This window comes from Manis javanica, chromosome X, assembly GCF_040802235.1.
Source record: "Manis javanica isolate MJ-LG chromosome X, MJ_LKY, whole genome shotgun sequence".
Classification (NCBI taxonomy): Eukaryota; Metazoa; Chordata; class Mammalia; order Pholidota; family Manidae; genus Manis; species Manis javanica.
The window spans coordinates 141,653,969-141,681,680 of record NC_133174.1 but is presented as its reverse complement, the minus strand read 5'-3'; the positions used below and the strand labels follow the sequence as shown (position 1 = coordinate 141,681,680).

Below are 27,712 nucleotides of genomic sequence, written 5' to 3'. Positions count from 1 at the left end.
AGGCAAAAGCTAAACTTGACACTCACCCTAACCCTAAGCCCAAACCCGAACTCAAACTCTAACCAGAACTTCACCATACCCTAACCTTATCGCAAACCCTCACCCCTAACCTTCAGTCACCCTCACTCACCTCTAAATTACCCTAAACCTAAACCTCAGCCTAACTCTGAATGCTAAATGTAACTCTAAGCAAAATCAGAAACTCACCTGAACCTGAACACTAAGCCTCACCCTAACCATAACCACTGACCCTCACCCTCACATACACACATTAGTTGAAAACTAATCTTAACCCTAACCCTAACCCATAATCCTAAACCAAACCCTCACCCATAACCTTCAACCTAACTCTCAGCCTCTCACTTCTGTTCCTTAAAACTGAAGCTAACCCTTAGCCAAAACCTGAATGCTAAACCCCAACTCTAAATATAACCAGAAGCTCAACCTCAACCACACCCTAATCATAACCCCTGAACCTCAACCTTACCCATACCTCTGTTAGATGAAACCTAAACTTAACCCTTACTCTAACTCCAAACCCTAACTTCCCCTAAGCCCAAACCTACACCAAAACCTAACCCTATCCAAAAACCCTCACCCCTAACCTTCACTCTCTCACCCACCTCTAACCCTAAATCCAAACCTAACCCTCAGCCTGACCTAAGTCCATGCATAACCAAAACTCCTCACCTGAATCCTAAGCCTCACTAACCCTAACAATAACCCTTGAACCTCACCCTAATCCACACCTGTTAGATGAAAGCTAAACTTAATCCTCACCCTAATCCTAACTCAAACCATAACCATAACTTCACCCTAGCCCTATACCAAACCCTCACCCCAACCTTCACTTATCCTCACCCCAAGCCACCTCTAAATTACCCTAAACCTAACCCTCAGCCTAATCCTGAATGCTAAACCTAACTCTAAGCATAACCAGCTCACAGGAACATGAACCCTAAGGTTCACCCTAACAACCATATCACCTGACCCTGAACCTCACCAACATGTTAGCCCAAAGCTAATCATAACACTCACCCTAACCCTAACCCCAAATCCTAACTAAAATACTAAACATAATGTCAGCATAACCCTAATCTTATCTGCAACCCTAATGGCAAACGAAACCCTCACCCATAACCTTCACCCTCTCACCCACTTGTTATCCTAAAAATAATTCTAATGCTCAGCAAAACTGTGAATGCCAAACCTAACTCAAAAAGTAAACAGCTCACCCTCACATGAAGACTAAATCTCACCCTAACCCTAACCATATCTGTTGACCCTCACCGTCACCCACACCTCAGTGAGCCGAACGCTAAACTTAAAACTCAACCTAACCCTAACTCTGAATCCTATCTCAAACCCTAACTTCACACTAGCCCCAACCCTATCCCTTACACTAACCCACTCACTCCAACCTTCACCCTCTCACCCACTTCTAATGGTTACTGTAAAACTAAACATAACCATCAACTTAACCCTGAACACCAAACCTAACTCGAAGCCTCAGAAACTCACTCACCCTAACCCAACCCTGTCCCTATCCGTAACTGAAAATTTAGCCCCTCACCTTTATCCTAACCCTAACCCACATCTAACCATTACCCTAAACCTAAACTTCCCCCAACCCCAATCCTAACTCTAAGTGTAACCACAACCTCACTCACCCACACCCTTACCCTTAGCCTAACCTTAACCCTAACTATAACCCTTAACTCACCCTCACCCACACCTGTTAGCTGAAACTAAACTTAACCATCACTCTAACCCTAATCCCTAGACCTAACTCAATCCATAAACATAACTTCACCCTAACCCCAACACTATCCCTAACCCAAATGCAAATCCTAGCCCCTCACCTTCACCCTCACCCTCAGCCACATATAGCCATTAACCAAACCTAAACCTATCCCTTCTAACCCTAAATACTTACCCTAATTCTAAGCCTAACCATAACCTTACCCTATCTTACCCCTAACCCCCAAACCCAAACCCATATCCATACCCTAATCATACCCCTACTCTAACCCAAACTCCCAATCCTAACCCATAATCCTAACTAACCCTTATACCTAACCTTCTAAATGGAACCCTTACCCCTAACCCATCCTCTGAATCATAACCCCTCCTCTAAATCCTACCCTCTCATCCTAATTCAAACCCCTAAAGCCAGATCCTAATCCTCACTGGGGTCCAAGCCTCTATCCCTTAAATTATAGGCATTAATATTCGAATCCTAATCTAAATCATTAAATTCCAAAGCTCTGAACCCTTAAATTCCCAAATTTAAGCTAGTAAACTACCTGAGCAAAGTTACAACAAAAAAGACCAGGACACAAGCATGTTTTATTGGTACACATTCACAATGAGTAATCTCAAAGGCAGTTTATTTAAATTCCATATTTTAAAACATCAACATTAATAAAATACTTAGGAATAGACTTAAGGTGCAAATCTTGTACATTGAAAACTATAGAACACTGATAATTTAAAAACTAAAGAAAGCTAAATAAATGAAAGGTCCATCAACAGTGATGGAACACTTAATATCACTATGATGGCAATGGCACAAATGCAAACTACAGATTCAATGCGATTCCTGTGAAAATTCCCAAAGGCTTTTGGAAAGAAATGTGCCAGCTGAACGCAACACATATGGAATTTCAAGGGACCACAAGTAGCCCTTGAAATTAATCTTGAAAAAGAAAATCAAAGCTGGAGGCTCATGCTTCCCAACCTCAAATCTTAGTACAAAGCAACAGTAAATAAAGACACTGTGACACCAGCAAAAAGATACACAGTTGACCCTTGAAACTGTGTGGACTCCGTAGAAACTCAAACATAGAATTAACATATGATTTATTCCATTTCAGGGCATTTGCCCAAATGACACAAAAGCAGGGACTTAGATATTTGCACACCCATGTTCACAGCAGCATGATTCACAGCAGCCAAAAGGTGGAGACAACCGGGTGTCCTCAGGCAAAGAGGTGAACAAAGTATTGTCTCTACACAGTGGAGTAAACAAGGAAGTCCTGGCACCTGCTGCACGGATGGACCCTAAAACCACTATGCTCAGAGAAATGCGCCCCTCACAGAAGGACAAATATGTGATTCCACTTACGTGAGGTGTCTAGAGTCCCATTGAGGTAAAGTCTGCAGAACAATTCCATAAAAAGGAAACAGAATCAGAATGGAAAAACTTGTGCATACAGTTGGGGCGGGCGGTGACAGCTGTGGTGGGTCTGTGCACTGGATCATCATGTGCAGACCCTAATGCTTCCCTCATTTGGGATCAGGTGGTGGCTGCCTTGGGGTAGACGTTGCAGCATTTTGTGTGAAGCCGCAGGTGTGATAAATTGGGACAGCTGGGGAATTCAGAGATAAAGAGTATCTATAGTGACACTGTAAGTCCTCTGTACACTTGAAATCCCCAGAAAATAAATTACTTTGCAAAACAACCATGTCAGCCCTGCCCCAGAAAAGCAGGGCAGACATCACATCCGGTCCAGGAGGCCAAGCCCTCCCCGGTCCAGTTCACCCAAAGTGGGGTGCTACTCATCTTGCAGGGGTCCGGGGGTCATTAGGAAGCACCTGGGAGGAGTCCCCTGTGGCTACGAGATCTTGGGTGTGGGGAAGGCCTGGGGCAGAAACAGGACACAGGGAGGCCCTTCCGCAGGGGGCCGTTCTTTGGTGGTTTCAGGCCGCGGGGTGGGGCGGGTCCAGAGTGAGGTTCACGGCATCCAGCACGACTCCAGGAGCTCGTCTCTCCACGCCGCACACCCCAGACCCCAAGCAGATCTGTCAGCCGCACCTGCGGGTTGACTTCTGGGCTCTGGCTCCAAGGATCCAAGTTAAGCATCCCCGCCTCATCCCACACCCCGAACTCGCCAAAGACCCAGGTCTCCACTGCAGGCACTTCCTGCCCGGCCCCTCAAGGCGCTCAGGAAGCTTCTTCTCACATGCCTCACTTCTCCCCACTTCTCTTTTCCTCCCACGCAGGCACCTCCCTGTGTCCTGAGGGGATCGAACACCCGTCAGCGCGACACGGCCCCCAACTGTCCCCAAACCAAAAGAAACCACGGGTCCTGAGGAGACTGAGAAACTGTCAGCCCAACGCAGAGCCAAGCCCGGGAACTGGGCGCATGCGCCAAGCTGATCAGCGCTCTGGGGCGGGCGCCCCCTGCGGGCCCTGGGCGGCAGTGCAGACTGGGCGATCCACAGCTCAGAGGAGGGGTCGCCCCTGCGAGCTGTGGACCTGAAGGAAGAAACGGGAAAATCAAACTGACAGGGAGTCCAAACATCCTGTGCCTTCTACACATAGTTGATGAACAACTCAGGGGAAGCCATATGGAATGAAATGAACGTAGACACAGACTTTACAACTTACACAAAAATTTACTCAAAACTATTCATACACACATTTAAATTGCAAAACTGCACAAATTCTAGAAGAAAACCAAAAAGGAAAGCTGCAGGACCTTGGGCTTGGTGATGAGTTCTAAAACCCAACAGCAAAAGCCTGTCCACAAAAGAGAAAAATAACATGGACTTTGTAAAATTAAAATGTATCTCTGTAAAAGACATTGTTTAGAGAACCTAAATACATGCCACAAACTGGAGGAAACTGTTTGCAAAACATATATGATAAAGGATTTGTACTCAGAATATATAAAGAACTTTAAAACAAACAACCCCATTAAAAATGGGTAAATATCTGAACACACTCCTTGCCAAGGATACACAGTGAATAAGCAGATGAAAACATGTTCAACATCACTTATCATTAGGGAACTACAGGTTAAATGGCAATCAGCACTGCACACCTGTGAGAACTGCTCATCTCAAAACCGTGACACCGACTGATGGAGCACCCCCGACTGACAGCAGGGACTACCCCCACTGCTGGTGGGGCTGTCTGCACGCACAGCCACCTCGAGGACAATGTGGAGCTTAGGATGCAACAATTGCACCTCAAGTATTTACACAACTGCTTTGAAAATTTGGTTCCATACAAAAACCAGTATGGATTTATGAACAGATCTGTTCAAAGTGGCAAAAAAGGTAAAGAAGTAAGGATGTCCTTCAATAGATGAATGCATAAATAAATGGGATACATCTGTTAGGGAGGAAGAATTTTCCTCTGCCTCTCAAGGTTTCTCTAGCTGGTGTTAAGAATCAAATTAACATGAGAAAAAATAAGTTTAATTATATTTGTACAGGTAATCCATAGACATAGATTCCCAAGGCAGTTAGGAACAATGAGGTACTTTTGTCATCCTGAAGAAAGCAGAAGGGGGTAGGGGTCTGAGACTTCAAAGGAAAAGAGAAGCAATTCACAGGAATATGAAAGAGTAAATATTTGGTAAACAAATGTTTGCTGGGCCACACAGAAACCATGGGACATAGAGAGGAACTTTAGCACTCTGCCACATCCTTCCCAGACTACCACACCCAGGTAATAATATGATGTAGTTCTCTATGATGATAGCTCTCTTCCTGAAGCAGGTCCTCTATCAGAAATCTTTTCCTTCAGCTGAGGGAGGCATCTTCTTCTTTCTGAGTCTTTTGGGTCTTTATTGTTTTCAACTCTGAAATAATCTGCACGCCACAATGGCATAAATCGGGGCAGCATGCTCTTGGCCCCTACACATCCATGTGAAGGAGAGAAGACTATGCCACCCCAAAACAGGCCTCCGTGGCTTAAGAATCATTTCTGATCTGATTAACTTTAAAAAATAGCAGACATGAGAATCTCTGAAAACCAAGTAGAAAATACCCTTTCATCAGTGAAATCTACATCAGGGAAATCTCCCTTTTTAAAGGTGTCCCCCTCCCTAATCCAGGAGTAGAAGGGTGGCTGAATCTCGACACTTATCAATGGAGAAAGCCTACATCTGCTTAACAACTATGTCCTGGTTTACTGTGCTTTGCCAGATAACCTCCCACAACTGGCTTCCCCTCCCCCCAACATCATTTTTTTTTAGCTCAAAATGGAATTAAAGGTGATAGCTTGGGCTATTTCAGGGAGTTCCTAAGTTTTCCTGGGCACCTCTCACAAATACAGGGGGTATACATGTTATTAATCTTCTTACTGATGTAAAATAAATTAATAATATCTTTAAAAATAGAATTAATAACTGTAAAAGTCAAGTCTGACTGGATTTGGGCGTGGCAGGTCCAAGGGCTCACACTCTCCCAGTGTGAACTGGACCCTCTCCAACCCTCTGACCTGCTAAGTGCCTTTGGCCCCATTCACAGGCACAGTCTCTCTCGCTGCATCCGGGGCCTCCAGCAGCTCCAGGCTGACACTCACCGTTCATTCTACCAGGAATGGTTTCTCTTTCCCTAGGGATCCACAAAAAGCCTTGGATTTAAAAACCTTTTGCCTGGTTTTCACATTCCCATCCCTGAACCCATCAGCGAACCCAGAGGATGGAACATGGGGTTAGCTAAACTCGGATCACACACGCCTCTTCAGGGCAAGCAGAACGTGGGGCAGAACTGCTTGGACTGGAGCAGGGAGACATAGTTCCCAGGAAGCTGAAGTACTGGACTGGGCATGATAAAGATGCTGGGCGGGGAAAGCAGCAGACTGCACGTCACTGGCGGCCCAGTGCACATCTGAAGCCCAAGAGGAAGGACTCGCTTAGGGCTGTGGCTGCAGCCATCCATCTGCTGCTTCTGGTGTCCTCCCACAGCTGCAGGAAGCTCTCTGCTTACAGAAAAAGCAGTGCTCCTGGTGGTGGTAAATGCAAAGCTCCTACCTCAGGTATAGGGTCCTGGCATCTGAAGATGGGCCCAGAATAGCCCCTGTGCCCTGGGAAGGCACAGACCTCATCCACATCCCTGGGAGCTAAAAACTCTGATCCCTGACACTTGACCCCAACCCAAATCCCTATTTCAACTAATTCTTGAAGCATAAAATCACTTGGAGGAGTGTCTTGCAAATGGATTTCAGCCCCGGGCAAGTTCACTATGGATTCAGTGTGACCAAAGAAATGACAGTACAACATTCTTGGGGTGAAAGGGTTATACCCAACTTTGTTCCCACAGTGGCAGGTCAATCACTAAAATCCCATTCATTCAGAGCGATTCTACATGCAGCAAGCTGGTCTCTGCCCCTGGGCCTCTCTGCCTGCACAGCCGTCCCACGCTCTGTCCTCAGCACTGCCACCACTCCAGCCTCTGCTCTGCTCTCCTGCACTCTTGCAGACGTGCCACCATGTGGCCCAGAGCACTGGGCAGGGCTCTTTATATAGAGTCAATAACAATGCATTGTCCACACGTGTGTAGTGAGCTAGCCAACCAGGGCCAGGTGAGAATCCTGGCCACAGGAACCTTCATTTTATTCACACTCCACCCCTCCAGGATTCTTGTCTCTCAATTTATGTGCCCTCAGTCCTCTGCAACGGTCCCTGTGCAAGGAAGCTGGAGCATTGTAACCAAATTCCATAATCTACTGCAATATGCAAATAACAAAAATTACAACAAATTATAACCCTCAGGCCTGATGAGATCCACTGCCACCAAGTGGTCATCCTGGCTGTATTCAAACCAGTTCTACTCAAATGAGTTAACCAAAAGGACCATGGGTGGGCCTTACAGTACCCACCTTCTCCAGCCTCTCCAGCCTCTCCAGGAGAAAGTTGTGCAGATACACAGGCCGATCTTGTTGCTTTATCTCTGCCTCTGTGTCATCCTCAGCAGCCAGAACCGCTGCTCTGGTCCATTGTTGCCACAGCTCCAGTCATCCAATCTCTTTGTTTGCTCCTGCCTTTTTATCTGGGTCCTGGGGCCCTTTAAATTCCTTCAAGAAGCAGACCGTACTTCCTTTTATGCTTGAGCTTGAGGGTAGAAGCAGAGTATGGAGCGCTGCACAACCTGAGGAGGGGGCTGCACCTCTCCTGAAAGAAGCTGTGGTTGCCGAGTCCTTCTGGCTTTCCACCAGGTGGGGTGTCAACCAAGGAGGGGCCGATGCCTCTGGCACTGGCAAGGACTCCATCCCCACCTGTTAGTCAAACCTCCACTGCTCCACTTCTGGGGCTGACAGCTCCACTACATCTTTCTCTTGCCCCACAGCACCTGGCAGCCTGCGCTCCCATACTGCTGCTTCTTATGCTGCTCTTTCTCAGGCTGCTTCCTCTTGGGCCACAGAACTTCACAGTGACACCATTTCAGTTAGCTTTCTCTTGGGGTGGACCCCAGTCCTCCACCCCTTCACAGTACCACATGTCCACAGGGGATACTCAAATGTCCCCCCGTCCATAGGTGCAGCCTGCTGAAACACTCCTTCTATGAGGGCAATCTGTTCTTTTTTCTTCGGTCACCAATGAACCCTACCGATTGTCATCAATTGTCTTGCCAATGGGTTTCAGCCCTGGACAAGTTCACTATGGATTCAATGTAACCAAAGAAATGACAGCAGAATGTTCTTGGGGTGAAAGGGTTATACCCAACTTTATTTCCAGGTGGCAGGTCAGTCACTAGAATCCCGTTCACTCAGAGCAAGTCTGCATGCAGCCAGCCAGTCTCTGCCTTTGGGCGTCTCTGCCCGCACAGCCATCCTCTGGGCCTCTCTGCCCACACAGCTGTCCCGTTCTCTGTCCTCAGCACTGCCACCACTCCAGCTTCTGCTCTGCACTCCTGCAGCCTTGCAGCCATGCCACTGTGTCATCCAGAGCACTGGGCAGGGCTCTTTATATAGAGTCAATAATGATACATTGCCCACACATGTAGTGAGCTAACCAACCAGCACTAGGTGAGAATCTTGGCCACAGGAACCTTCATTTTATCCACAATGATGATCATATATCTGTTGTAGCATAACAACCACCCCCAAATTTAGTGGCACAAGCTTGTCCACACCAAGGCCAAGACACTACAAGCAAGCAGAAGCTCTTCCCCAAGTCCAGGTGTTAGTGAGAGCTCACATGCATGGAACAGAATGGAGAAACTATACAACTGTTGCAAAGATTGCTTCACCTTCACAAAGAAATCCAGGGCATATCATTTTATGGAGAATAGGGCATGTGTTGCACGAGCAGAAAAGCAATGTCAGTCCATCCCGTAAACATGTGTTTCCCCATCATCATCATCCCACTTGAATGTACTGTCCTGCCCCTTCCTGAATTTTCCATGGAAATTTCCCATAGAATTTAAAAAATGAGGAAACCTACTGAGAATATTGAGGTCCTCATCTCCTCCCTCTTGATGAATGCAGAATCATTCCATTTTAAACATTTCTACATGTTCCCCACCCGTAACCCTGCACACTCTGGCCCACCTGTCTTGCTTTTTGTCTGGAAACAGACCAGGTAGTGATGTAGGAGACAGTTCCTGAGGGTTTGTCTCCTGAGTCCCTTTAAAGAGGACAAGGGAAATCACTCTGTCCTGGGGAAGGGCAGATAGAGACCTCCCGTCTACTACCCCTCTTACATCCTCAGAGCCTCCCGCTTATAAAGCAGACCCCAGTCTCAGGCTGAAAGCCCCGCCCTGGGCAGGGGAGCCCCAGTCTTCTTCTCACCAAGAGCCTCTCACAGGATGATAGGTGTCCTGAGGCTGCTTCCCAAGGTAAGTGTCTTGGGGATTTTAGGAAAGGGACCTGGGCATGCAGTTTATGGTGTGTTGACTGACAATGATGCTCCTTATTCCCAGGTATCCTGTCCCAGGTGCAGCTGCAGGAGTCAGAGTGCGGCCTGGTGAAGCCCTCACATACTTTCTCCTTCACCTCTCTGTCTCTTGGTTCTCTTTAACCATCTGTGGTGTGAGCCGGATCTGCCAGGCTCCAGGAAAAGACTGGATTGGATTGGTGTGATATAGGATGATAGAAGCCAAACTATAATCCCCCTTAAGTCCTGAATCAGCATCACCAGGGACCCTCCAAAAGCCACATTTATTTAACACCACGCAGCCCCAGAATGGAGGACACAACTGTATGTTACTGTGAGAGAGGGAAGTCAGTGTGAGTCCAGACGCAAACTTTGCAAGGAGACTAGAGGGTGCTGGGCTGAAGTGGACACTCAGGACGAGTGGTATCTCAGGACCACCAGAAAGTATTCAGGACCACTAGAGTATACTCAATACTACCAGGTGAAGCTCAGGACACAGCAAACACAGAGACTAGCCCCAGAATAGGTTTGGAGGGGAGTGAGCATTTCCTGTTGAAGTACTGGTTTTTCCTTGCTACTGAGCTACTTATGAGGGCTTTCTTCCCATTTGATTAATGATTTCATGAATAGACTCAGTGCTTTCATCAATTTTTTGGACCCACTCCCTGTGCAGAGCGAGGGCCTACTCCAGCCCATGTCTCCTCTTCCATTTCCTTCCTCCACTAAAGGTCTAGTTGAATTTTAAGGGTACTTCCTAAATGTTTCCCAGATAATTGTATCTTTTTCCTTCCTACGTTTGCTCCAGTCATTCAGGCTTTACAAGTAACCTGAGTGTAATAAAATCCCCTACATCAATCATCTTGCATCCTCCTAGAGCAGAAATCCAACCTTCACACTGAAGGCAGTGTGAAATGATCATATAGTGTGTGTACCGGGCCCATTCAGTCCTTTTATATTACCAGAGATAAGCATTTTTCCCTATTCTACATGCACATTCCCCCATCAAAATAGCCTGTCTAGGCATTGGTGACAGCCTCACTTTGAGCAGACAGCACAGTGCAATGATGTTCACCTCTGAAAAATGTTCAAAAACATGATCAAGGTGCACAGTCAAGCATCAGTGTGACCAACTCAGTGCAAACTTGTCTGAGTGTGCAGTGGGCTCCCTTAGGCCTCATATCACATAAGTGATCATAGGGTCCTGCCTCAGGGCGATGGGGAATCTTACCAGACCACAACTGAATGGAGAAGCCTCTGGATGAGACCTATGAGACCTTGACATGAGAAGACACTGGGGCCAGGACAGCTGTGTGGAAATGCCTGGTAGGCAAAGACCCTGAGATGGTGAGAGGAGAGCTTGCCCTCTATCTGAGCATCACCATTCCTTCAATTCTAGTTTCTGGGCCTCCAGCACTTCCAACTCCACCCCAGCTTCATGTATTTTTGTCTCTGAAGCTCAGGGATAACACACCTTCAGAAAGTCAGTATCTCTGCCAATTAGTAGAAAAAGAAATGATGCTTACTGCCATAGCCTCATGCTCTCTGACCCTTGTTCTGGAAGGATCAGTGAAAACAGAAGCTGTGTTCACCCTGAATCACAGCTAGCACCCTCCTCCCCAGACAGTCCCAGACAAAGGGACCAACCACTAACACTTCCAGGCTTTATATACAAACATGCCATCCCACACAAATAATGCTCTGGGATCCATGGTGAAAACAAAGTACTTCTGCTACTCAGTCATCTTCCTGGATAAAGTTCTCTGGCTTCCATATGATTTATCCAAAAGAACATGAAATGCTTCTGTTTATTCCTCCTCTTGGTCACACATCTCAACCGTGAGCATCTCTGGATCCTAAGAATGGTGGTGAAGATAAAATCTGTCAAGTGGGTGGCTCAGTGTTTTTCCTGTTCTGCCTGTTCTGTCCCAAGTACAGTTGTAGGAGGTGGGCCCAGGACTGGTGAAGTCCTCCAGACTCCCTCACCTACTGTCTCTGGAGGTCCCGTGACAGTAAGTGATTACTGGCATTGGATCTCCTAGCCACCAGGGAAGGGACTGAAGTGGATGGAGTGCATGGGTGCCAGTGGAGGTAATACTTTAGCCCATGCTTCCAGAGCCACACCTCCATCTCTACAGCCATACCCAAGAACTATTTATCACCACAGCTGAACTCTACCACTGCTGAGGACATGGTATCTTGTATTACTGTACAAGATACACATGAAGGGACATCAGTGTGAGCCCAGACACAAACCACCCTGCAGGGACTTAGGAGGGGTGAGCTGCAGGGGGCGCTCAAGACCCACCAGGGAGTTCAGGACTACCAAGCACAGGGGCCCAGCTCAGGAGCAGGTGCCCAGAAGCAATGGGGAGGGGCTTCCTATAAGGATCATTGGCTTCCTCCCCACTTGTAGCTCTCAACGGCATCCTGAGACATTTCACGGTTTTTTCTTTGTGTCTCTAATTTCTCACACTCTCACTGCACCCATTAAAGTACAATAAATCTGCCTGCATTTGACTACTCACTAGGGCCCTTATTTTCACCATATTCCCATATTATGTTTTTCCTGACTGACAAACCATTCTACGGATTCTCAGAGTGTTCATTGTGAAATATTTCCCCAAGCTACAGAGCAGCGCTGTGCCATGCATCTGTGAATGTGTATGCTGAGCTCACGCTCTTCCTTCAGGAAGGCAAATAACCCCACATGAGCAGGATCAGCCCCCACAATTTCTGCCCCCTGAGGATCCCTGTCCTTCTGGGGGCACTTTAGCCTCTTGCTTTTCACCCACAAGGATGAACACTGATGCTCAGGGTTTGACACTTTTAGTGGCTGTCCCTCAGTCTCTTGGATGGAGAAGCACTGAACTTGAGAACCTCACACAGCTCTGAGAATTCTCCATGAAGCAGTCAGAAGGGCAACAACTGCAAAATGAAAACCTGTCACAGTCCTGCTGGGCCATGTTCTGAGACAGGTATCTAAAAGCAGTCCTGGGGACTGAGCCCTAACACAAGTCTCTCAGCTTAGAGAATCCACATGGATAATGGGAACTAGCTGGAATAGATTTCTGATGCCTGCCTACCTTTTGCTGTCCCTCAGAACACCTGCCCCAAAATCATCCTGTTTTCTACTGTCCAAACTCTCACTAAATCTGCCACTGAGCTCCATGAGGTTGGAGCCCTTCTCCCTTCTTCCCAACTTTCCCTTGAATTCCAGGTACAGAGGGGAGCCTTGCTAAAGTTGGGGCATAAAGGTATCCCCACTTCATCCCGTAATATCCACCTCATGCAGTTGTCTATCCCTGAGCTCCCCAGGGAAGGCTACACTCAGGCGGCCTGCAAATGGTCTCTACCACCCTACCTAGCCCACATTTTGTGCACACATGATTCCTGGTCACATAGCTTCTATTGCAGAATAGGCCTGTGTTAGGTGGAGACAGAGCCGGCTGCTGATCTCAGGGCACCTCTAACTACTCATACATTATTCTGCTGAGAGAACCTCCAGACTGTCCCATGAACTGCAGAGCATCAAGGGTGGACAACCCCATTGGTGACTGAGGTCTGACAGAGGTCAGAGAATGGTCTGGGTGGCCTTCTCATTCCAACATCATCGATGTCCCTATTGACCATAGCCCAAATACACAGGCAAATACCTGTAAGCCTGGAAGTGTAGGAACAGACCTGAAGTGGAACTGAGAGGAATCCACAGATTAAAAACCTATTAGGGAAAATTTAATAAATAGCAAAAAGAAATGATCTAAGAAATGAGCTCTAAGAAGCTGGACAAAAGATAAGGTGTATTAATGAGTGCATGTCTTAGTTTAAACAGTAATCCTGTTGCTTTTTATTTATACTCACATTCTCTAAAAGTACCAAATAGGTTATACACCTACATTGCAAAAATGAAATCAGATACTTTCACTAGTGTAACTAATAAAAACACTACAAATGTTGCAAGGTAACTCATCCTTTTCGACCTCCTGTTCCTCTCCTCTTCACAGCCTGCGGTAGAGGGTAAGGCATCTGGGTCTCACACATCTGCATGTCTCATAGTGACCCCTAGGGGACACTGTCACCTCCAAAATCCTGTACCTGCACATCTCCAGAGTGGTTTTATTAGCGACCTACCCTGGAGAGGCTTCAAAATCCCACTTCTTATCGAAGTGATAAGTATCTACTACTCTTCATAGACAAACTACTAGAGTTGAATAAGCAGCAGAGTTAACCCTCAGCATCCAGTCCCAAGAATCCTTTGCCACCTGTAACTCCCTATAATCCCGAGGCAGTGGAGGCACAAGCCTTGCTGGGCAGCGCATACAGGTCCCACCGGGGAAAGACATGCAAATGTTCCTCCCGATTCATGAAAATCAGCTCACCTCCTGTCCCTGCAGATCCTGCTGAGCACTCATTCCCAAGTTTGTGCCCTTCCTCAGTGTCCGTTCCATTGGGTCTGTGCTGACCTGGGCTTCCTTTCTCATCACTGTCAAAAGTGAGTTCTCTGAGCCTCTCATACAAAGCGTACACAGGTCTGCCAGGCTTCAGGGCAGGGACTGGAATGGGTGGCACAAGTAGCCAACCAACCAGAAAAAGTCCATGGTAAGCTCCACAGTTCAAGGAAGATTCACAATTTCCAGAGACAACCATACAAGCAGTTTCTCTTAAAACAACCAACTTGAAATCTGAACACAGATATGTATTACTGTGTTAGAAGCATGGTGAGGGAAACAGACACAAACCTCTCTGCAGGGAGAGAAGAGGGGGCTTGGCTGCATGGGGTGTTCACATTCACCAAGGAGGCTCAGGCTACCCAGGGGTAGATCAAGGCCACCAGGGGTGCTCAGGACACACTGAACACAGGAGCAGGTACAGTGTATATGCAAAGATTCATTTTACACCCTGGTGTTTCCTGTCTCTTAAGCAAAAGTTTTATCCAGAATTCTTGTTTTCTCCATTGGTAACCCTGGTTTCCCACTTTACAGTAGATACTGTAGAACAAAAATTAAATTCAATTCTCTTTATATAATGATGAAATTCATATACCATTAGGTTCAATATTTAACCATTTAAAATTGTACAATTCAGTGGTCCTTAATATACTGATACCATTCTGTTACTATCACCACTATCTAGCTGCAAAAAAATTTATTCCTCCTCAAAATGAAATGTCATACTGTACAAGCAATCACTTCCCATTTCTCTCACCCAAGCCTCTGGAAACCATTCATCTGCTTTCTTTCTCTAGGGATTTGCCTGTTCGGGATATTTATATGTGACCTTTTGCATCTGCTTTCAACCAGTATGTTTTCAAGGTTGTCCATACTATAAGCTATACCTGACCCCTAACCCAGACTCTAGCACTGACCTCGACCTGGACCCTGAGTATCTGTTTCCAAAAGCCAACAGTGCCAAGATTCAGAAACCCTGGTCTAAGCAAGACCTTTCTACTCTACCTAATACCATGTGAGTCATGAAGTTTTCCAGTCCATCTGGTGGGTACAGGCAATATTCCTGGTCCTGCATGAGTGTAGGATGCTGGTCCAACCTTTTCTGAGTTCCTTCCTTGGCACTGGGTAGTTTCTTTAGATCTCAAGTCCTCTCTCTGCAGCTCTCTCCTCTCCAGTGCCCTGCCGTGCAAAGACAATAGTCTTGGAAATCTCAGTCATGTGTCAACCAAGGGAATTTTCCAGGATCTTCCTGGATTCTTCCTTACTAGATCATGGCCTGGATACTCTCTAAACATACTAAGCTGTGGCTGTTGTTGGGTTCACCTCTTTAAAGTATCACTGCCCTTCACAGCCAGGAGTCCAGTGTCTTAAAAAGTGTTGTTTCATATATTTTGTTATTTTTTTAAGTTACTTAAGGCAGGAGGGTAAATACAATCCCTGTTTCACTCCCTCTTGACCAGAAGTGAAAGTACAAAAGGGGTGTACTCTTGAATTTAATGTTTTCTCCTTGGGCATGAAACTCTTTAAAGTTTTCTTTATGCTGTTCTAAAGTTGGAATCAGAATAAAAAAGGTAAGTCAGGGTATAAACCTGTAAATACGAATTTCTTATATTGTCATGGTTTTCATTCTCTTTGGAAAAGAGATGTAAAGAGTTACAACATATTTCAGATTTAGGTAATGTTTTGGTTTAATAAATAATAACCCACGAATCCAAAATAATTTTGTACAATGTACTCTAAAAAACAATGTTTCAACTTACCCAGAGGATCCCTCTCTTTCTCAGAGATAAAAGCAGTTGAACTGATCTAATGAAGAAATTAGATTCCAGGAAGAAATTCTAAAACAAAAACTTACTGCATTACTCTTAAATTTTATTAGTGCCTTCAGTATGTGCATCATTTAAAACAAGATATGTGCTTTCAAAAGCATTCTTATACATAAATAGACCAAGGGACGGTTGAGTAATTTATCCCTAAAACATGCACATCATTTTTAGTCAGGTGTGTATAAGAAAGGGAAATAAACTTGAAGTTCTTTTCTTTGGATTAAAGACATTTGGGAATTCTTATTCAGGAATGCCAAATGTTTTCTTGGAACAAACGTGTTTTCCAATAGGAAATGCTAATGTAATTAAAAAGCATTAGTGTTGATAAAAAAGACTGAAAAATATTTTCACTATGCATGATCATCAGGAAAAGTTCCACAGGGCCTAAAATATATGTCAAATAAATCAACCAGGTAGTATGAATTGAAAGGTTTGGATGGAAGAACAGGTAACATGAGCCAGATTATGTATTCAAGGCACATGACTAGGCTAAACAGGTGGGTAGGTTTTATAGACTAAGTTATTCTTTCATTGGGAAAATAGTCAAATGTAATATAATTTCCATTTACTGGCATTTATTCATAAATAAATGCAATTACATCTAGGGTAGCAAATGTTCTCCATTCAGATACACACCAAAAGTACATACTAGCTAACAGATGCTACAGTTGCTGAAGCAGCATGATTATACTCCAGTTTTCTCACACTGCAGTTAAACAGATGTTAAACTGTCTTACATTTCTTCTATACATCATACTGTCTACTCTCAAGTTTCACAAAAGAAGTCTTCAGATTAGGCAGATTAGAGAATTTATTCAACCACAAAAGGATGCTCAAACTAGTATTCAACAGCAGTCAAATACAAACCTTGAAGTTGACTGTTAACTATGTTCTGTTTGGGCCTTGCCCAGACTGGAAAAAATTTCCCTCACTACCTCTCCTCATACATCTAAAATGTTAGCACATCCTGTGTTTCTCTTCTTTTCCTTTGGTGAGCCAGAGGAATTTGCCTCTCCACCTCCTCCAATACCTTAATACCCACCAAAGAAAAAGAAATTTATAAAAAAAACACAACCTTCAACAATATTTAAACCATCATCTCCTCAACTCAACTGCAATGGGGAAACAGAGGAAATCAAGTTCCACAGGTTGTAAATGGTCAAAACTTTCTTCCTGAAAGTGAATATTAGAACAAGGATAATTCTGTGTGCTTCTAAGGGACTAGTGAAATGTTCCCCATCTGACTGAGATAAAATGTTGAATACTTACCTGTTTGGGCTCTTAGAAATAAGCAGCACCAGCAACTCAATTACAATTCCCCAAATAACGATTCTCCATTTATATTGTTTTCAAGCACCTAAAACTCTTCAATAACAAAAGACATTAAGATGAGATGTTAACAGTTTTATCTCTCCTGAATACTTCTGTGTGCACATACAAAGTTCATCCACAATTTAGCTCTTAAGACTGGTGGTTTCTATCTTGGTGCTAGCTTTGTGCAATGACAAACAAAAATGTTTCTCTAAGCAGATGACACTAGTTAACAAACCCAAGAAACAAACAAAAAGCCTTTTTAAGACTATCGCCACAATAAATGGTTCAATCCGAAGTGCACTGGAGTAAATTGGTTAACAGGGCAAAGATAAATCTGGAGGCATAGAACAAGATTTAAAAAAATAAAAAGAAGAGGGTTGAAGAGACTGGCAGATACCATCTGTCAGTATTAAAAGGCTTGAATCACAAGGATTGCTTTTAACTCCTCATTCTCTCATATCCTTGGTTAAGGAGAACTTTCTCTTATTTTTATTTCTTCACACAGCTTGGCCACGTAAATCCACCACAGAGAGGTGACACAATGATATAGATGAACACCTAGAGGGAGGGGGAAGGCAATTTTATTTTCTTGCATCTATCACATGTTCTTAAATAATACATAAAGCAAAAACCTATTAACAAATACTGATTCCAATAGAGTAGCAGTTGTATAATAATACAAATACACTAATCAAGTATTTTCAAAGGTAGAAATGGAGTTAAAATTATCCTTTCTGATACAACTCTCACCCACTTGAATTTCACTGTGCTTTCTTCAGTTGCAGAGAAAGCAGTGGGGTTGTTTTTCTTCACTGGGAACTAGGCAAAATCAAGGTGTATGAGCAACTCTTACCAATAACAGAATTAATAGTCATCAAGATCACAAGTGACCAAAACTCCCTGGAAGAATTATTTTATTATTAAGTACATTTTTACTTTTATACATGGATTAATTTTTCATTATTGGAAAGATAACATTAAAAAGCATGAGTAGAGACTCTACATCTCTATCACCTATGAGCAAGAATGTTGCTATGAACATTTCAGTGACACAATAATTATAGTTACCAAATCAAAGGAAAGCTGATGATACAAATAACACAGCAAAAATGCCAGTCCTATTATAGATGTGTTAGCTTTTAAATTATAGTATTTAAAATTACGATATCTGAAAGTTACATGCTTGTGCACATTAATATATTCCAAAAAATAGATTTATTTTAAACATAAGGTTCATTAAATTAGTCGTTTTATTTTGCTTGACATTACAACTTTTGAGATCTTTAAGTGACTGGTTTCATTACTCACATGCTTGGAAAAAAATAGTTATGAATTCCATGACCCCTCGCAAAAGTCAGCAAGGTGGTTTGCCTTACTTCTCTATAAATGTTGGGGTTAGGGGTGGGAGTTACAGCAAATTCTGGTCATTAATGAATGAACAGAATAATATGTCATATTCATGTATGTGTGCATGCATGCATACGGCGGGCGTGCGCACACACACATGCACATACACATAATCTGATTGGATATAAAGCTATCTGCCACAGTTGAAAATACAAGGATTTTTAAAGCTGAAGTACAAGCTAAAGTGACAACACCTTATGGCCAAGATTGATAGTGCATGTAGAGCAGTCCTCTGCATGTAATAAGTAATAAATATAATCTGAATTTAACAATAATCCAGCTTCACAAATCAATCTAAATTCTCAGACCAAAGAAGAAAGAAAAAGGTAACCTGAGAAAGCCTAGAAAGTACCACCTGAGTATTCTGAGCAAGAAGACATTCAAGGCCATGGCATAATTTCCAGTGTAACATTCACAGATCTATGGGTGCCCTTCTCTGTTAGGTAGACCCAGCTGTCTAAGGTGGAGGACCTTCAAGGGGGAGTTGAGAAGTGGAGCTGAGTCAGAGGTACCTGCCCAGAGTTAACTTTGGGCTTCTGCAAATGACAATAGGACAGGGAGGGAAGGCTGCTTTGTCCAGCCACAAAGTACTCCCAAGGAAAAGCACATACCCTTGTTTAGACCAGCAGCTCTCACTTTTGGTTTGAGACCTCCTTACACTCTTAAAAATTAGGACTCCAAAGAGCTCTTATATTTAGGTGGGTTATAACTATCAACACTTACCACATCAGAAATGAAAATTTAAAACATACCTATATAATTCATTTAAAAATAAAAATAATAAATCTATCACATATAAACATAACTGTATTTCTGTGAGGTCAGTTTTATCTACCACCTTGGCTAGGCTACAGTGTGCAGTTATTCAATCAAACACTACTCTAGGTGTTGCTATATTTTGTAGATTTGATTAAAGCTCATAATCAGTTGATTTTAAATCAGGCAGATTATCCTACATAATCTGAATGAGCCTGATTCAATCAGAGGCCTTAAGAGCAGAGCTGATGATTCCTCAATGAAGAAATTCTACTTGTGAATTACAGCTCTGCTCTTGCCCTACAAGTCCAGCCCGCCCTTCCTAACAGCCTGCCCTACAGATTTCAGACTTGCCTATCCAGCTCCCACTATCATGTAAGCTAATTTCCTGTAATATATCTCTTAATATATGTCCAGAGAAATTCAAGAGGGCACATCTGTTAACAAGAACAAGTTCCATGAAAAGAAGGTTAAACTAAGAGTTCTTAGAAAGTTAAAGCATGGCTGTGAAAAATAAATAAGCAGAAGAGTTGGACAGCAGAATGGACAGAGTTAAAACTAAAATCACTTTGCTGGAAGAGTTAGTGGAATGATTCTTCCAGAATGCAATGCAAAAAAAGGAGTGTAAACATATTAAAAAGGTTATTAGACATGCAAGATAGTTCCAGAGGTTCAATATCTGTTCATGTAGGGGTTCCAATAGGATAATAGCATATAGACTAATGTATATTTAAAGACAAGAGAATTACTAAATATTAGCAAATTGAACTCATGATGAATTAAAAGACTACATAATGACCTCTTAGTATTTATTCCAGAAATTAAAGGAGTTAATTACATTTATTAAAGTTATTGAATACAATAATATTAAATGTAAATAGTCACATTATCAGTTCATTGGGTAGAGAACTATCATTTCCTAAAATCAAATGCCCAACCCTGATAAAAACTTTTAGCAATGTAAATAGAAGAGTAAAGTTCTTTAACTTGGCAATAAAAATATAACAAGAATTTATAGTAAGTATCACTCTTGCAAATGAAATATTAGAACCATTCCAATTAAAAGCAGGAACTAAATAAAGATGTTCATTGACACTGCAATTATTCAACATTGCTAGTAAATGCAATATATATGTATGTAATTATAAAAAATTATATATACTGTGTGCAGGTATATGTGTGTACATATATAAAATCATTAACAGACTTATCATAATTTCATGTACCTATAGCGCTGGGGTAAGCCAACTATAGCTCTTGGTCTATGAGCTAAGAATGGTTTTTATATTTTTAAAGGGTTATTAAAAAAAAAAAAAGACTATGTAACAGAGACTGTTTGCAGCACTCAAAGCCTGAAATATTTACTATCTGGCACTTTACAGAATGTTTGCTGACTGCTGACCTACAGCATATAGAAGAATCAACTGACAAAACTATTAAAAGTAGTAAGAGTTTTGCAAGGTTGCCAAACACAAACCATCAACTATAAAAGAGAAAACAGAAATAGAGAATGGAGTCAACTGGAAAATATAAATACAATTTAAAAATATGGAGTCATTTAGAAAATGTAACTTTTAAAGAATCCCACTTTGGTAGAGACAACATTAAATATCCAGGTATACTTGAAAAGCCTTACATGATTCCTTACATACATACAAGAATTTTCAGTAGGGAAATGGGGTTTAAAGTAGTGATAGTATTTCGTAGTGACTTCATAGAAAAGCTACTGCTTGGTTCATGTATTTCACCACGAAAAGTTATATGTAGCTCATTTTATAGTGCTAATCATTGAGAAAGAATTCCATAACCTAATTTCTTAGAGATTGAAAAAATAAACTCACACACCAAAAGAACAAAAACTTACGACTGATACTATGATGACAATGATAGTGAGCTTGAGATTCTTCATACACATGGCTCGGGCAAGATTTCTGCTGGTTGTTTTGAAGGTGACAGACTAGAAAAGAAGCAAGAATTGTTTGACCTCTGGCACTGACTACATGATTGATTCACAGTAATACCTGTTAAATTTCTACTTTTGTTAGTTCTGTTGAAGTCTTAACATTCTTGACCCATTTTCTTTCTTCACAGTTACAGACTGGCAATTCATAATCATTGGTTCCCCAAAGCAGGACTCCGCCAGTCTCTGGCAAGCACTATGAGCCCACTGAAAAGGCTTCCCTCCTTTTGCTTCACCACTGAAGCAATACACATGATTGATGTTAAGCAATAGAAATGGCTCTTCCTGCTAGTGGAATCCTTTTCCTCTTTGTGCTTCCAACAGGAAAGGCTCCTTCTAAGCCAGCTGCCTGCAAATACATTTGCTTCTTCTGCTCAGTATAATCCTGGAATTTTGAGCCATAAAAAAGTGTTCAGTTTCCATAGAAAGATATGTATGTACTTGTATGAGGGCCAAAACCCAAAGAACTTCACTCCTTCAGTTATCCATTTTCTTTTGCAACATCAACTTCTCAACATCTGAACTACTCTCACCATGACAATGTCACCATGACAACTATGGCAATTTAAAACAAATAAACAATAAAAACCCTAATAGCCCAGCAAGTCCACTCCTAGGTATATATGCAACAGAGATACATGCTGAAGTTCACCAAAAGACACATATAAAATGTTTGTAACTGCACTATCTGTATTATTTCAAAATTCGAAAAGATCCAAATGCCCATCAACTGCACCGTGTACTAGAGAACTTAACCTTGCCCAAAAAGGGGTCTCACTTTTACCCTCAGCTCATAAGAGGTAATCTTTGCTGTTGTGGGGGCCATGGGCTAACCAAATAGTAACAATATGACTTAGTGTAGGGACTAGGCACTCTAGAAATACCAACTTAGGGTACAGGATTTGGGTCACACCTAGAGGAGCTAGAGACTGGGACTGAGATCAAGCAAGTGGGCAGTGAATATGTAATTATACCTCAATAAAAACTGAATGAGGATTAGGCAAGCTTCCTAACTGGACAGTACTCTGTGATACTGCCACACCTCTACGCTGGAAGAGTTATGCGTCCTGACTCCATGGGCACAGGACAACAGAAGTTCTGGGTTTGGTACCTCCCCAAACTTCACCCTGTGTGCTTCTTCCCTTGGCTGAGCTGAATCTGTATCCTTTGCCTGTAATAAAGCACACCTGTTAGTATAAAAGCTTTCGTAGTAGCCTGTGAGTCCTTCTAGTAAATTATTAAACCTGTGGGAGGTTTGGGGAAGAAACAAACTTGTAGTTGGTATTAGAATTGAGGGTAGTCTTGGGGACTGTGCCCTCTAAACTGCATATATGGTGAACTTCCTAGTTGCCTAAACCCTGCAATTACTCACAAACTAAACCACAGTAAAGAACCCAAGAAAAAGGAAACTAATGTGGAAGAGAAATAGTAGTGAGCAATGAAAGTAATAAAACTAAATATAGTCATGTGATTCAATAGGTTGAGGTAACAATTCCTCCACAATCCTTAGGTCAATATTTGAACATTGGCAAATCACCTATATAAAACCAGTTCAGCTATAAAGTGCAAGTGTTACACCTTACCAAAGCTTCCCTTGGGGATGGGGTGGGATGGGTAGAAGAGAACAAGGTAGAAAAATAACTGTGAGAATGAGAAGGGCAAGCTGACCAGCCTGATGGTCTCTTCAATTCTTGTAGATAGTTTCATTAGCACCTGATGATACCCTATTAAAAAATGGGCAAAGGACTTGAATAACTTCTCCAACAAAGATGTACAAATGGCCAATAAGCACATGGAAAGATGCTCAACATCATTAGTCATCAGGGAAAATGCAAGACAAAAACCACAATAAGATACCACTTCATACCCACCAGAATGGCTATAATAAAAAGATGGAAAATATCAAGTGTTGGTGAAGATGTAGAAAAAATGGTACCCTTGTACATTGTTAGTGGGAATATAAAACAATGCAGCAACTATGGAAAACAGTTTGGCAGTTCCTCAAAAGCTAAAGAGAATTATCATATGACCCAGCAATTCCTAGGAACAGATCCAAAGGAACTGAAAGCAGTGACTCCTACAGATACTTGCACACTAATGTCCATAGCAGCATTATTCACAATAGCCCAGAGATAAAAACAACCCAAAGGTCCATCAGCAGATGAATACATAAAATGTGGTATAGACATACAATGGAATATTATTTGCCCATAAAAAGAAATGAAGTTCTCATACACGCTACAACATGGATGAAACTTGAAAATATTGTGCTAAGTGAAATAAGCCAGATGTAAAAGGTCAACTACTGCAGGAATCCACTTACATCAGGTACCTAGAAAAGACAAATTCATAGAGAAAGGAAGTAGATTAGAGGTTACAAGGGGCTGGGGTACAGGAAACAGGGAGTAATTATTTAATGGATGCAGAGGGTACATCTAGGGTGAAGAAGTTCTAGAAATAGATGGGTGTTGGTTGCACACCACTGTGACTGTAACTAATGTCACTGAATTATATGTTTAAAAATGGTTAAAATGGCGAATTTTATGTAATATATATTTTACTACAATTTTAAAAGTTATAATGTAATATACCAAAACCCACTGAACTGTACACCTTAAGTGGGTCCACTGTATGTTCTGTGAATTATTTATCAATAAAGAAATAATTCAATAAGGCAGTTAAAAAACCAAAAGGTGATAAAATTAAACATTTTTAAATGAAAAAGAAAGAAAAAGAAGGACAAAGAGGACAGGACAAATAAAAATCAAAGAGCAACAAAACTTCTTAAATCCAACTCTATCAATATTTACATTACATGTAAGTGGAATAAACATTTCAATTATAAATCTACTTCATATATTCAAGAAGGTAGGGGAAAGCATGCACCTGGTAAGGAAACACATGGAAGATCCAGATCAAACTTCTAGAGATGAAAAACACATGAAATGGGAGTAATAGCACATTATAAACTACAGAAGACAAGATAAGTAAACTTGAAAACAGCAATAGAAACTATCCTAAATGAAACACAGAAGGACAAAAGAGGAAAATGGATAAATTATAGTAGGTAGATTTATACAATGGAATAGTACAATAAAAAGGAATAAACTATCAGTATATTCAACATGGATGAATCTCATAGGAACAATGGTGAGTGAAAGCGACCAGACATGAAAGAGTATGTAACATATGATTCTATATACATTTTAAGAATAGGCAAAGTATTATCTAGGATGATGTAAGTCAGAGAAATGGTTACCTCTTTGGGGGATTATTAACTAGAAGGGGTATGAAGGAGCATTCTAACGTATTAGAAATGTTTTATACCTTGACCTAGGTAGCGATTACATGGGTATAGACATATGTAAAAAAAATTACTGAGCTGCACAATTAAAAGTAGCATACTTGCTGTATTTTATTGTATGTATGTTATTCCTTCATAAAGAGGAACACCTGTTAGTTAATGACTACCTTTTATTATTCTGTGTCATGTAGTCAACAAAATTAAAGTGATTTTTCTTTGGAAAGTACAGACTATATACTACTACTAGTCAAACACAGACCATTCCACTTAAACAGGGTAATCTTCAGGGATTAAGAATAGCTATGAAATGAACTGGAAGTACCAAAGAATTTGGTCTAAAGATCTGGGATCACATACACCTTTGCCCTCTTTGCCCCCAGCAATGGGTTACAAAGTAAGCCATTATAGAACCCCAGTGTTTTGACTTGCTGTATGGTGCCATCCTTCTTCCAATGACCATGTGCTTTGATGAAAAAAACTGTTATTCTCCTAGGACCTACTGTTAATAGATGTCCCTGTGAAATCGACAATAACAGTAAACATTTAAATGGCCCTTACTATATTTTACATGAATTATCTGATTTAACCCTCAAAACACTATGAAGTAGGTACATTTCCATTTTACTAAGGCATAAAGAGGTTAAGTAACTTGTCTAAGGTCACATAACTACTTAAGTGGCAGAGACTGGATTCAATCACAGGCAGCCTAACTCTAAAACTTGTGCTCATAACCTTGAAAAACTCACGGATCAGTTTCAAAGTGTAAATTTCTCTGCATTTAAATTTGTAATTGTGTAGACCTAAGCTATAACTGATCTATATGCCCTCCTTCTATTTACTCTACATATATCATCTTTCTTAAAAACCTTCATCCACTTAAACCAGATGGAAAATGCAAAGACACATGTAACTGTAGCATATGTAGGTCACAGGGACACAATGATTCCTTTAAGACTCATCGGCCCTTCCTAATCTCTGACTCTTGCTTGATACAAGGAAAGCTCAAGCTATCACAGTAAGCAAAAGACTGAGTGAACTCACCAGTTTTCAGGATTCACAGTGGGTGGTAACTTTCTTTTGTTTCATGTTTTACAAGATGTACAGAAACAGCAGTGTATGCAGCTTAAGTGCAAAATTATGTAAGCATCATTCCAAAGCTTAAAAAAATTGTTTCTGTATACTGAGTATGTTTTCCACAAAAAAACTTTCTTAATGGTTTGTGGCTTTTTTTCCTATTCCTCATTATTGTCCTCATTATCACAATTTAAATCACATAATGGAGGTTAGAAAGAAAAAAAGCAGTATTAAATTTAACACATTTTCCTATTATGTTAGCCATCAACCATAGTTTCTCTACTTCACAACCTGAAAAGTGTTATCATATCCCATACTTACTGAATCCATGAGATTTTCTGTTTTATCTATCAGTAATTCCAATCTTTCTCCTCGCTGAGCTACCAGATCTGAAAATGTTGGAAAAACAGAAAATACCATGTTCATATTACAAACCTGCTACTTTTGTCATTAAGCAAACTCTGATTTTAATTACAGTTGGTATTCTTGACAACTCACATTTACTACAGAAGCACTTATATATTTAAGTAATAAAAGACTTTGTTAAAGACTATCAACTAAAGTATGAATAGCAGTTTTTTTCCTGTAAAGGGCCAGATACTAAAGATTTTTGGCTTTGTGTGACAAACAGTCTTGGTCACAATTACTCAACTCTGTCAGACATAAACAGTATGTGAATAAGTGGGCATGACTGCTTTCCTATGAACCTTTATGTAGATTTGACCCACGAACTATAGTTTGCAAACCTCTAAATTAAAAAGGTATGAGCTATGACTAAAAATATATATATATATATATATGTATATGGAACCCTGAAAATGAGTGAGAGTTGGGCACTTCTGGAATCGCAGTGTGAAGAAGCTCCACCAACCCTCTCTCCAACAAAACCACTATAACTGGCAAAAATTATAAAAACAAACAGCCACCATTTAAAGTCTCTGAAAACCATGAATGTCCTAAGATCATTCAGCAAGTAAGAAACATTTATACAAGAAAATCAACTAACTCTCAGTAAGAACAGTGAAAACTCTGTGGCATCTGAGCCATGACCTGCTCCATCCCTTAGCTCAGTGAGATGGAAGCTTTAATTGCAAGTAAAGCCTAAGGGCTCTCTTTCCCACCCCCAGGTCCCAGTCAAGGACTGCTTTTTCCCCAGGAGGGCAAAGTCAGCGGCATTTCTCCTCCCACCTCACCCCATCCTCAGCCCCATGATGCAGAAGCTCTATTCCAGGCAGGCATGACTGATACATCTGGGGTTCTCTTCCTCCACCAAGCCCCTAGACACAGGGCAGAGGCTCTACCTCTGGTGGCAAGCCAAGAATACTGGGCCTTGATTGCCCCTGCACCAACTTACTCATGGAGTGGAGATACCATGCAGGGAAAGGCAAACCATGGTTACCCAGCACTCCACTGGTAGATCATGGGTGTCATTCCCACAGAAACAGTCCACTGTCCCTATCCACAGCTCTAGAGCAGTGGCTCAGAAGTTGTTCCCAGGGGAAGAGGCAGGCCTTAGTAATAAGAGAGCTTTCACCAGAAATATAGACTTTATTTTGAGAAGACTATGGGGACATTCAAGCCTAAGGGTTGGATGGAGACTCTGAAGGTAAGCAGTTAAGATGAGATGAGGAGCTTCAAGAGAACTAGCTAAACCACAAGCCAGCTAAAACTTTAACTGACAGTACAAGGGGAAAAGAGAGCTAAGAACTCTCCTGCGGTCCGAACAAGCATCTAAGACTGGCCTCAAAGACAAAGGAGCCCAAATCTAATTAGATCAGACTGGAGCAATTTATGTCTAGGGACCTGTCAGGGAAAAAATAGAGCAATTAGACTGTAATTAGCATAGGCTAACAGCTGAATAAGACACCAAGAGAGGCAGACCAGCTAGAAGCTTAACAGGAAGATCAGGAAAAGAGATACTCAAAGAGAGTTGTCATTCCAAGGTGACCATGCACATGCTCGAGGCTGTTCCCTTTGAAAATTGACATTACAGGCTATATACTATGGGAAAA

The 27,712-nt window shown here is 42.0% G+C and overlaps 1 protein-coding gene across 3 annotated transcripts in view; it reads right to left on the bottom strand.

The window, feature by feature from the left end:
* Positions 1-5,186: 5,186 nt before the first annotated feature.
* Positions 5,187-27,712, bottom strand: part of VAMP7 (vesicle associated membrane protein 7) — a 75,780-nt gene continuing 53,254 nt past the window's right edge. For 2 of the 3 annotated variants that reach the window (XM_037025065.2, XM_073228116.1), the window contains exons 6-8: positions 26,022-26,089; positions 21,227-21,319; positions 5,187-17,757 (exon numbers count right to left, since the gene is read on the bottom strand). In XM_037025065.2, coding sequence (XP_036880960.2) covers positions 17,689-17,757; positions 21,227-21,319; positions 26,022-26,089 — 230 coding nt within the window. In that variant the 3' untranslated portion in view covers positions 5,187-17,688. The remainder of the gene's footprint in view (positions 17,758-21,226; positions 21,320-26,021; positions 26,090-27,712) is intronic. The other variant, XR_012127587.1, reaches the window with a different exon arrangement.